This window comes from Danaus plexippus, chromosome 4 (assembly GCF_018135715.1).
Source record: "Danaus plexippus chromosome 4, MEX_DaPlex, whole genome shotgun sequence".
Classification (NCBI taxonomy): domain Eukaryota; kingdom Metazoa; phylum Arthropoda; class Insecta; order Lepidoptera; family Nymphalidae; genus Danaus; species Danaus plexippus.
The window spans coordinates 8,968,500-8,979,917 of NC_083538.1; the positions used below are offsets into that span (position 1 = coordinate 8,968,500).

The 11,418-nt window shown below is 40.1% G+C and overlaps 2 protein-coding genes and 1 long non-coding RNA gene across 3 annotated transcripts; 1 reads left to right on the forward strand and 2 right to left on the reverse strand.

The window, feature by feature from the left end:
- Positions 1 to 2: 2 nt before the first annotated feature.
- On the forward strand, positions 3 to 759 carry LOC133319490 (uncharacterized). Its single transcript, XR_009753083.1, has 2 exons — positions 3 to 276; positions 587 to 759. It is a non-coding gene; the product is annotated as an uncharacterized LOC133319490 (long non-coding RNA).
- Positions 611 to 6,703, reverse strand: LOC116768439 (uncharacterized). Its single transcript, XM_032659166.2, has 8 exons — positions 5,913 to 6,703; positions 5,392 to 5,570; positions 3,879 to 3,960; positions 3,311 to 3,479; positions 3,039 to 3,219; positions 2,657 to 2,961; positions 2,453 to 2,585; positions 611 to 1,965 (listed from the first exon to the last, which is right to left on the reverse strand). Exons 1-8 carry the CDS (start codon positions 6,219 to 6,221, stop codon positions 1,752 to 1,754), a joined length of 1,572 nt encoding a protein of 523 aa, XP_032515057.2. The 5' UTR covers positions 6,222 to 6,703; the 3' UTR covers positions 611 to 1,751.
- An 824-nt stretch (positions 6,704 to 7,527) lies between these two features.
- Positions 7,528 to 11,160, reverse strand: LOC116768530 (BOS complex subunit TMEM147). Its single transcript, XM_032659271.2, has 4 exons — positions 10,972 to 11,160; positions 10,757 to 10,898; positions 10,376 to 10,498; positions 7,528 to 9,160 (listed from the first exon to the last, which is right to left on the reverse strand). The coding sequence occupies exons 1-4, from the start codon at positions 11,046 to 11,048 to the stop codon at positions 8,813 to 8,815; spliced, it is 690 nt and encodes a 229-aa protein (XP_032515162.1). The 5' UTR covers positions 11,049 to 11,160; the 3' UTR covers positions 7,528 to 8,812.
- Positions 11,161 to 11,418: the final 258 nt, after the last annotated feature.

Consider the following 11,418-nt stretch of genomic DNA (forward strand, 5'->3'; position numbering starts at 1 on the left):
ACCGGAACACGCGGAGATCGGACGCGATTGGACAAAACATTACAGAATAGGATCGAAATTTAATGCTGTATCGTGCATCTCGCTCCCTCTACTGGAGAGACTCGCGGCCGACCGTACACAGGCGGCGGTGCGAGCAGGACGGAAATAGTGTGCCAGTTCACATTATATAACATTCTTGATAATATATCGCTGATAAGTTGCAAATGACAGACTGTTATGGATATACCAGCGTAACGAGTACGAGCATCTGGGATAGAAGTGATGCTTAGTAGAAATGTAATGTACAATATAGCCAATAATGCAATAATTCTAACAAAAATATAGGATTTTAACAAGGTGTTCGTTATAAAATTTAATTTTAATAATTTCGAAATGAATACTGAAACTATACTTTGCTATATATATAACAAAGTGTAAGTGTACTCAGCGCGTATTATCAACTAACTGTAAGATTTTTCATCTGTGGTCCTTCCTTACTAACAGCGGCCATACTGGATCACGTTTATAGTTCGTACCTGCGAATTGCGACGTCTCGTTCCCGCGCGGCCGCCATTGCGCGCCGTATTTAAATTTCAATTTGTTGTAGGAAACAGGTAAATAAATGAACACGACAGTTTCACGTGTATATTTAATTAACAAAAGTATAACAGCAACACAGTGTGTTATGTATTCATAAAGGGCACTTAAATTGCACATACGAGGACGATCATCCGGGCGACATCCACCTAAACTCACAGTGATATAATAAATAGGTAAGAAGTAGTAGTAGTAGTATTCGCTTGGTTTTAATAATTCATTCGAATTGTATGTATATAGAGAAGTAACAATTTATTGTACAGTGATGAAACTCAGAAGAGTCGCCGACACCCACCGGCGCGGGCGGCGACGCGATCGCCTCTATGTGACTGCTTAGAATAAAAGAATCTGTACACTCGTATATTGCATTGTATATCCCTGTATTGTATTGACGACGTTGCTATAAATAATACTAAAATGTGACAACCAACAACATGGTCGCTGGACGTGGCACGTGGCGATGTGATGAGGAGTTAGTTTATATACACATATGCGGGCTGCGGACGACGCTTTGGCTTAACAAGTATTTAATATAAAAAGTATACAATAATAACGAATCTAAGTAAGAGGTATCGGCGACGCGCTCCTTGTATACAATGGAGCCTCGCAGCGACGATGTAGCACCAGCTGTGACAGCGTGCCCAGTCCACTCCTGTGCGGGCGGGGGCCGAGGACGTCCGACACAGTGTCGCCTTCGATAACAGTGTCTACAGTATAATAATGTAAAAATATCAATTTCTTAACAACAACAACAATAAAAATTTACAAAAATATCTCCGAGTCGAGTTCACCGATAAGGTGAGGTCGAGCAACACACAGCGGCTTCGACACGAGGAGGCTTTACTCATACACTACAGTCACTACTCAGGTACAGACGACGGCTTGCGTTAGTCAAGAAATGTAACAAAATAACACACGCAGTAGAGGAGGCTCGACCGACACGCTACACAGGTTCAGGGTAGTGGAGGTGGCGCTCGTGAGGCATCGCCACCACTGTGAGACTTCAAGTCTATGCTCAGTGGTGTACGTTTTATTCTGAGGATAGAGCGGGACTCTCGAGCGCCGCTCGTATAAAACATGTCCCGGCCGGCTCCTCCCCGGACTATACGTGAGAGAGTTCACGGTACAGAGAGGGCGTTCGATAATATCTATGGCGAGGGTGTCGTGGGCGAGAGTCACTTGAAGATGAGCTCGTCCGTGAGGTAGTCGGGGTTGTCCCGGACGTAGTCGGTGAACTGCTGGAGAGCGGCCGTGAACCGCTGGAGCTGGGCGTCGTGGGCGGCGGGGGCGGGCGCCAGGTCCCGCAGCAGGACGGGCGTGGCCTCTGGCAGCACGTAGCGGCGGAGAGGAGTCACGGCCGGCGCCATGTCCGCCTCCACGCCGCTGATGCTGGAACACAACGGTCGCTACAAGTCTGGTTGTGGACAGTCACGCACACTGCGGCGCCGTTCATGTTTAGTGGCGAGTGTGGCGCTCGGCCGCTGTCACTACGGTTACTTTAACAGTCAACGGATCTCATCATGACTCGGGTGTAGTGGTTAGTCGTTAATGTTCTAAATGTCTAACATTATGAGGATGCATGTATGTATGGATGCTTGTTGCTCTTCCGCGCCTAAAATAGGAAGTGGATTTTTATGAAACTTTCTGCGTCCATACAGAAATCCCGACGTTCCTACAGGGTCAAGGACTATGCATGGCGCTCGTGATCCGATACCATATGTATTTTTTTAACACAAGACATACTCTCTGAGTTTAAAATCGAAGTCCGAGCGTAAGATGTCACGGGAAAAAACTAGTATAATCTGTAGACTGTAGTGTACAGACTATTCTAGTTACAATTTTCAATTGTTTTGAGTTCAGGTCATCATGATGGTACCTGGAGACATAGTGTCTGGTGTAGGGTGTGGGGGGAGGAGCCGTCACCAAGAGGCGGAGAGCCAGCGGCAGCAGGGAGTCCCCGGGGTGAGGGCGGCGGCACAACGCGCGGCTCGGCAGCAGGGGGGCGCCCGCTGGAACACACCGACGCGATGAATATGGAGGCAAGGGGGGGGGACAGGGGGGATGGGGAGTTAGCACTCACGGGTGGGTCCGTGGCGCGTATGGAGCAGGTCGGCGGACAGCAGGGTGCCGGCCGGCGTCTGCAGGAGCACGACGCGCGTATCCTCCCTGGCCACTAGCAGGCGGAGCCAGTCCTCGCCGGAGCGCGCCCACAACCTGACGGACGAGCTGCTGTACAGGTCCAGCACTTGACGGCCCGAGGCGGCCTGCAGCAGACTCCGCAGAGCGTCCGCCGCGCGCTCCAGGAGGACGCAGTCCCGGGCGTACAGGAGTAGGATCACGCCCTCACCCGGCCCGGCCTTCACCGGCGACGACGAACTGCTGGAACTGGAGACTTACAGTTATGAGCACATGGAGCGAAAACACCATAGTCTTTGAGACAATAGTTGTGGTTCGTCACGTACTCGGCCAGCCAGCGGTCTCGTACGCGTCGTTTCCAGGCGGCCACGAGTCTCTTCCTTAGGGTCCACAGCAGCAGCCCCGCCAGCAGCAGCACGCCGGCCACCGAGCACAGCACGCGCCACCACTCCCGCCACCCCCACCACCTGTCGGACGGGACCACCGGCACCCCGCCCGGGGAGTGACCTGCGGGGGAGAGCGCCTCGTGTTAACTACCACCATTGTAAATGAACACAGCTTAGCGTGTCAAAAGAGCCTTCGGGCGGCGGACACTCACAGAAGACGTATTCTATGTTGGCGAGATGGCCGAAAACGGAGGGCGCGGCGATCCAAGGCGCGCGGTGAGTGAGGTGCGCGGTGTAGCAGCGGGCGGGCACCTGCGCCACGCACCGCACCTCGCTCAGCAGAGACCCGCCCGCCTGGCATCGCAGCTCCGCCGGCGACGACTACAAACACACACACACACTGCGTCATAACGTGAACAACACCAGCGAGCCGACCGACACAAACGACTGTAGGTATTGAACTGTCCGTGTGCCGGCAAGTCGTATCTTACACCTTACTATAACCATATACTACCGCCTCGCTTACTCCAGCTGAGAGTGCTTGACGAGGAGTCAGTTAGCGCACTCCTACTTTGCTATCCGCCGTTATTACAAATATTAAGTAATATGGGAGTCTGTATTCTTTTAGTTTGCAATACTTAATATTCCACAGAATATGAATATATTATAGCAAAATACGTCTCATATAATGTGACAAAAACAAAACTAAATGAGAAATATTCCAAAGCTAGTGTTTGTATATAAGAGCGGTGTTGTGTCGCTGGCAGTTGATATGTGTACCTCGGTGTCCTTGTCCCAGATGTACACAGAGTAGTCCGTGGCGGGGATGAAGCCCAGGTACCAGTTGAGCTCCACGCCGCCTCTGTACAACAACATACTCCATGTCAGTACATTGAATATCTTCTGACAGCTCTCACTATGTTTCACCTTGTTTCATGAACTCGTCCAATACAAAGTTACAGTGAAAGTAGCTGTCATGAAATTATTCACTTTTATAGCTGAGCCAGCCGTGTCCCACTCGGTTCACATGGAAGGGCAATGTTTTAATATGTGTATAAAAATAAAAAACATAATTTCTAAACTCAAAGAGGCCTCAGTTAATCCTTATAACATCAGTCATACGAAAGTCCAAGTTATACTTGAAATTGTTCCAGCCATTTCAGACATTAACCAGAACAAACTGACAGACAATAATTAAAGTACATACAGATTGTTTTGATGTGTACGGTGTGGCAGCCTGGGCAGCCTGAGCATCTAGTACTAATAATTATTTCAATATAACAAACAGTACAATTTAATTTATTTATAAACATTATTTGTCTTCTCAGAGACCAAATGTATAAGCCTTGTTGAAGTAATTTTAAATAGTCACGGTTTGTTTAGAGTGAGCACATTAAGAAGAAAGAGAGCCATTGAATATCAGATGGATAACCCGTTCAGAGAAGTGATCATGAATGGGGATCATTATTTCCTGGTTGATTTTTGACTTTTTTAAATATACACAATATATAGAGTTTTGGGAGTGGACGGAAGAACAGAGAAGATAGAGTTACACTGTGGTATACGGAGCTCTATAAGGGTCTGGAGGTCGATGAATCCAGAATAGTTGTACTCTAATAGTTTTAGTGGGGAAAAGCTTAGATTCATCAAGCAGACGTCTCTGGAGGGTGGGCCTCAAGTAATGTTATGTAAATATTTACAACAAAGGGGTATTACAAACTGAGGTAAATCACACGGGCATAATATTGTATTAAATGTTGGTTGGTCTCATGAAACACCAACTCAGTGCTCAGAAACCTTTATACGAGTTGAAAGAAATTAATCAGATATAGAATTTTGATCAACTGACCATGACAAGTAACAGTGTTGGAGGTGAAAGCTCCTGACACACGATGATCGCCAAATAAAAAAGCATGTTACAATACACAGCATGAAAGCCAGCTCAATGTTGAAGGGAGCCTAGGTGTATACACAGTAGACTCGGATAATAGAACACTTAATACATTTTCTGTATATTTTTCTTGAACAAAAATCAATAGAATATCAACAATGTATTCACATATCAGTGTCATATTTTTGGGTTACATGTTGGTATCAATCAAGCGATCTCTACATATACTTGGTTGTTTGTCCTATTCACCTCTCTCATGGTGTTTGAGTTCAGTGTGAATATTGTATGTGAGAGTAAATATCTGTGACACTTAATAGTAATCTTTTAGTTATGTGTTTTTATTGGAGAGAGACCTGGTTTTAAACCCATGACGGTCACAGTACATTATCAAAGTATACTCACTCGTAACTTTGTACAGAGACTACAGCCTTACTGCCTGTGAAGTGCTGTTTTGTGTAGTTGTTGATGACATAGTGCAGGGAGTCATCAGAGCTGCTGAAGCCTGTGTTGCTTCTCAACAGTGTCCTCAAGTGGTAGCAAGTACCATTGAATATTAAATCCAAAAATGTTGAAAGACAAACCTAAAACAAATACATGTTTATGTACATATTGCTTTAAAAATGTAAAACTAAACTGTTCTTGGGTCTGTTCATTCAATCAATACAGATAAGAGGACACATAACAACATACTGCAGTAATAAATTTTATCGTAAAAAGTGAACTTAGGATAATACAAACCAGAGTGTTTGTCATAGAAACTAGCACTTGTAAATATATCACTTAGGATAACTGTGCATTCTATGTATGTGATGCATGCAATTGATAACAATGATAAGGAAAACAATGTATAATCCAGAACCATTTGGTGGCAAAAACACTTGGCTCTACTAAAGTTCAACAAAAATAAACATGATAAAACTTACATGACTACAGTTTGAATCAATTGTAACCGGTAATTCCAATCTTGAATGCGATTGTCCTATTGGGAAGCCCACTTTGTAGGTTTGACACTTTTTTGGAGCCCGAGATTCGATGTAACGTAACACTAACTCCCACTTTGTAACATTATTATCGGCCTTCGTACACCACTCCACCGCATACCGTCCTTCCACACCATCCTTCGACGGTTCGAATAATAGACTAGACTGTGAAGAGTTACTACATCTTTCTTCAACACTGTGATCGGCTTTGGACGCACTTATAAAGAGTAGAATTAAGAATATTACTGTCATCTTAATCGATTGAGACTGTTAGATCCGACCATCACGGATTGAATTAGTATCAGAATAACAATTTCGTAACACCACAAACTGACGGTCACAGGGTTATCGGTGAGAGAAACGATGTGTTTTGACGAAGTTTACACTTAATTAACATATGTGCTTTATTTATTTTACGAGTTAGATATGTCATGACACTTGATCGAATGCATCATAATGAGTCGTGACATTTACATAATCAAAACTAGATTTTATATTGGAAGACACTTTTTATACATTACATTTAATAATACACATTACATACTAATAAATAGTACATTGGTAACTGGTTGTAGAAAGGATATTTACATTTTGCTTTTTTTGTTTTTGTCTTCACCTTTTCAAGGCAAAGAACCTCAGTCTATACAGCTTAGCCATATTTGTATTGTTACTAGAAAGTAATCCCTAGTATCAAGTTCCTACATCCTATATTTACTGTTAATATAATTTTCTACATATCCTCTCATCCTTTTAACTTTCTTTTGATTAATTTGAAAATATTAAATTAATAATTTGACCTACAAACTTTATACCTTAATTTTAGCCTTCATGACGTAGTGATTATTTTTTATATAGTCTGTATTTATTGTATAATTTTATTAAGGTAGTGTTTGTCTAATATATATATATAATTATATATATTTAATAATGATATATTTATTTAGGTTTATTTTATATAAAATAAAACATGTAGTATTGGTTAAAATGGAATACCTATAATTATACTTAATCTCTTTTTTTTCCTATTAATTTTCTGCAAATATACCGATATAGATATTCGATACTATGATTTTAGACTCACGCATATTGGAACTGGATAAAAGTATATAATTTTTTACGATGTATAGTGGAATGATACTGGGTATATTTGAAAAAGTTAAATATAATTTTGATATATTGTATGACAAACCAAATTTCAATAGCTCCCTTTGATTGTCTTGTGACAGTTCCATGTTATTGGGAAATAAAAATGATTTAAAGTGAGATTATTTTTATAAGACATCAGAAGATACTTATTATATCAAGTCTGATAACATTTGCTGTAAATCTCCTGTGTTCAAACATCAATCCATTTAAATTTATACACATTATTGTACTTTTTGGAATCTTAAACTGATTAATAAGTGTTGACAAATATTATATGACTTCCAAAAAAAGAACGATTCGAGTTCTGTAGCAACGATACATAAGTATCATATCATCGGCGGTGCTGTACCCGAGGTACTGAGGTCTCACGTGTGACTACTAAATATGAGGATAGGTAATATTTAATGAAACATTTTTGTGGTCTTTACTTCTATTTGACGTATTCTGGAAAGTTGTTCAGTCTTTCATATTATTATTTTTTATTACAGATATTATAAGTTGTACAGGTTTTTAGGTGCCAAGATTTGTTATTAAAGCTGCTGGAATAGCATCCGCTATTAACATAACATAATTTAGTACTTTACATTTACGGAGCACCAGTTATCAAGAGTTGTCCAGAGGTGGCCTGAACTCGACAAGTTTTGTTTGATTATCTGGATTCTGGATCACTTGACTTTTGTATATTTTTAATGTTGTCTTACTAATATAGTTAATAGTATGACTACTAAAGACATCTTACTACAACAAAAGTTTTAAAAGTTACACCAACAAAAAAATCCCCCAAACAATTTAAAGTAGTTTGTCTTCCATCTGGTACGCATCTATCTTCTGTTGAATTATAAATCATTACAATAAAATTATTTTAAAGAGGTTTCTTTCCTTCAAAGTTCCTGCAGGAAGTCAGTTAGCTTGTGTTATTCATTAAAATAGCTATAATACAATGAACTGATGACAATGGGAGATTTATCAGTATGCTTAGTAAGCTAGCAAGCTACAACCCTCATTACCACTGTAATTTGCTTAGATTCATGAATGAACAATTAATACGCTGTATGCACTATGACAATGACATAGTGAAAACTATACTCTTTTGTAGTGCTTTGTTGACTGTCCCTGGTCACTGTTACATTCTATTTGATTTAACCCTTTTTTAATAAGGTGAAATAAATACTTCTGCTTACATTACTTACATAATATACTTAAAAGGTGTATGTTATTGTGAGTTGCAACTGCTCCATCTGTTAAGAACTGCTGGTATCTTTATTAGACTTTGATAACATAATTGTAATATCTTAATAAAGGACATTTAATCTTATTTTATTGTTGATTTACTGTGCCATAGCCTACTACTTCTTAAAATAAAGTTTGTTACTGTATATTGTAAATTAAACGGAGTTTCGTTTAATAATAAACACTTTTCCGGTAATTGACCACTAGATGGCGTTACAGAGAATAAACATTGAAAGCTCTTTTAGTAGTAGTAAGAGTTGTGAGTGGGCTTAACGAGGCACGTTAAAAATGTGTGAAGAGATATCTGTAAAAGAATTTTACTGAACATTCAATACAAACCCATTGTATCATTCGATTTAATAGTAGTAACCATAGACCATCGCTACAGGGAACGCATCGATCACTTAAAAAGACTCTGCGACAATATAAATAATACAGTAGACTAATCACACCAGTCTCGGAGTGTACTAGACCGCTATCTGCTGTGCCAGCACGGCATAGGCTGCTAGTGCGGCGAGCGCCACTACCGCGGCGTGCGCGGCTCGGAGCGCGAGCAGCGGCCAGGCGGACAAGGACAGCGCGGCGGCCACCGCCTCCTCCAGCAGCGAGCGGTACGGAGCCAGCAGCAGCAGCGACAGAACCAGCGGCGCCAGGCGGGGAGGGAGGTCGCTGCGAGCGCGGAGCCAAACCAGCGCCGCACACCCGCCCGTCTGCAGCAGAGAGACGTTGGCCTCCGCGCACGCCCGCACGTAGCGCCACGAGAACTCCGAGCCGCGGGCGCCCACCCACAGGAACACGCTGCGGGTCACCAGCACCTGCAACGGAGACGGTTATATGTCGGACAAGTGAACAACATAGTGTGCTCAGGAGGAAACATATAAAGAATATTTAAACAGTACATATAGTAGGCTAAACAAACTTTTGAATAAGCAAGATATCAGGTGCAGAGAGTTTTGACAGGCTGATAAGTGAATCTAACCACCCAATGCATACAAATAAAAATCATTAAAATCGGTTCAGATGTTTAAGGAGAGTTCAGTGACACACACATACTCTAAGATTATAATCTTTATATAATAAACTTATATAAAGAATTCAGAACAAAATGAATAACAACTAAGAATATTGTCTGGTGATTTTAATCAGTTGAGAATGGTTTACAGTGAAAGACATTGTATCTACTTTATTTACCAGAGACTTGTGTGTAACTCTAAAGGTTTTCCCAGCACACGCCAGGCGGAATAGCATGGAGATTTTTATCTATTTATTATACTTGACACTCATCATAATATTTTGGACAATTCCCACAATAACTCTATAAACTGCAGCCCATGTGTTAACCTTATACATAAGATACATTATTAGAAACTATCAATAATAACCATTCCATAGTTTTTGGCTGAAAGAGTAACAAAGATTCATAAATCCTTCGCGTTTATAATATAAGTAGGCGGTTGCTTGATAAGATGTCTTAGGGTGTGTCAATAAAAGTAAAACTTTTATAACAGTTGATACAAGAAATACCACAGAAGACAAACAGATGCAGCTCACAGAGTAGAGACAGCCAGGGTCTAAACTTTGTTAAGAAACTGTACAAAAATAAAAAACATTATAGTTTTTTACTAAACACAATTGCAAGTATGTACTATAGTCTATATCATCTAAAATTTATCTGTTTATTTGAACTGGGTAATGTCTGTGATCGCTGCACCAATTTTAACAGGGCTTTCACTTCTAGCTAAATAAAGTAACAAGGAGTATCTTTTACTACTTTCAATGCAACTTGAAAAAGAATGTAATTTTAATAACTACTTTGTTAATTAAAAGGACATTGATATAAGGTTGTGTCGCCGTCACAGAGATCTGATGGTGCACTTAAAAAAAAATGGAATGAAAGCTCATATGGATAACTATGTATACTTTAAAGTGGGTTAAAAGAAATAATGCTGTCTCCCATACAAATGTTTCTTTCCTTACAGTGCTGACTAAATTATTTCTCAGCCTTAATAATATGAAGTGTGTCAGCGTACCTCAGCACTGGCCCATCCAACAGCAGCAGTTAAGATCTTTGCATGTCCTTTACCAGGGATAGAGTTTAAGGCAAAGTAAAGACCGAAGAGGTCGGCAAAGTCTACGGTAGCTTTGAGTATCTCCTGTAATGATCAAAACTTATTTATCAAGTAAATTATTATTAGCTGACATAAATCTTTTGACAAAACTATCAAGTATTCACAGTTGATATCGATTTGCAATCTCTTTAATGTGTAACTGTGCCATGATTTAAAGTTTTATGATTTACAGTGCAAAGAAAATAACAATTGTGTCCAATATTTGTAAAAGATGCAATATCCAAATATATCAGTGAATGGAATAAACTGGTGTCGTTCAAGTTAGTTCTGGGGTACACTTACTAGTAACACATCATATTCACCACTTTCATGGCTGCTATCAGAATCTGGGAAGAAAGTTGCTAGTAATAGCATTTTGCATAGTTGTGTAAAAATATATAATCCACCTGCGTAAACGCATTTTGAAAACGAAGCATATTCTGATCTGTAACAAAATACTCAAGTAAGAAACCTTTACATTTGTAGTGTTATAACCTAATTAGATAAATCAAACTTACATCCCTGAAAACTTATATGCCATGTGATATGGTACATAGACCAAAGCCAAACAATTACCAAAATGATAAAGCGTCATTTTTATTTAAGATAATAGCATAATCTTAATAAAAAAAAGTTAAATTTAAGTTTTGAGAATAAATCTCCTATTAGACACAGCGACTCGGTGAATTGACAGAAATCATTAACGTCAAGTTCTTTGACATTGTTCGATTTGAAAGAAACGGAACGTAAAAGTGATCCCGTCATTCAATATTGTATTTTTATATGTAGAGGTTCTATTAGTAGACTTCAAAGTAAATATTTAAAAAGGGGTTCATAAATTTTATGAAGATTTAATAAAATTGTATTAGAAACCGTTAAATTATTCAGTCGTTAGAACTTAATATTTGAATATATCAATATGACGTTCCGTTCTGTTTCCCACATTATTATAAACATCAGTTTTA

Bases quoted from the DNA above. Each gene is read 5' to 3' on its own strand.
- LOC116768439 (XM_032659166.2), bottom strand. From the start codon at position 6,221: ATGACAGTAATATTCTTAATTCTACTCTTTATAAGTGCGTCCAAAGCC. The intron at 3,480-3,878 runs GTACACATATCA...GTGTGTTTGTAG, and splicing joins TCTGGGACAAGGACACCGAG to TCGTCGCCGGCGGAGCTGCG. The intron at 3,220-3,310 runs GTGAGTGTCCGC...TCTCCCCCGCAG, and splicing joins CAACATAGAATACGTCTTCT to GTCACTCCCCGGGCGGGGTG.
- LOC116768530 (XM_032659271.2), bottom strand. From the start codon at position 11,048: ATGACGCTTTATCATTTTGGTAATTGTTTGGCTTTGGTCTATGTACCA. The intron at 10,499-10,756 runs GTAAGTGTACCC...TGATCATTACAG, and splicing joins GTGAATATGATGTGTTACTA to GAGATACTCAAAGCTACCGT. The intron at 9,161-10,375 runs GTACGCTGACAC...TCTCCGTTGCAG, and splicing joins TTGGATGGGCCAGTGCTGAG to GTGCTGGTGACCCGCAGCGT.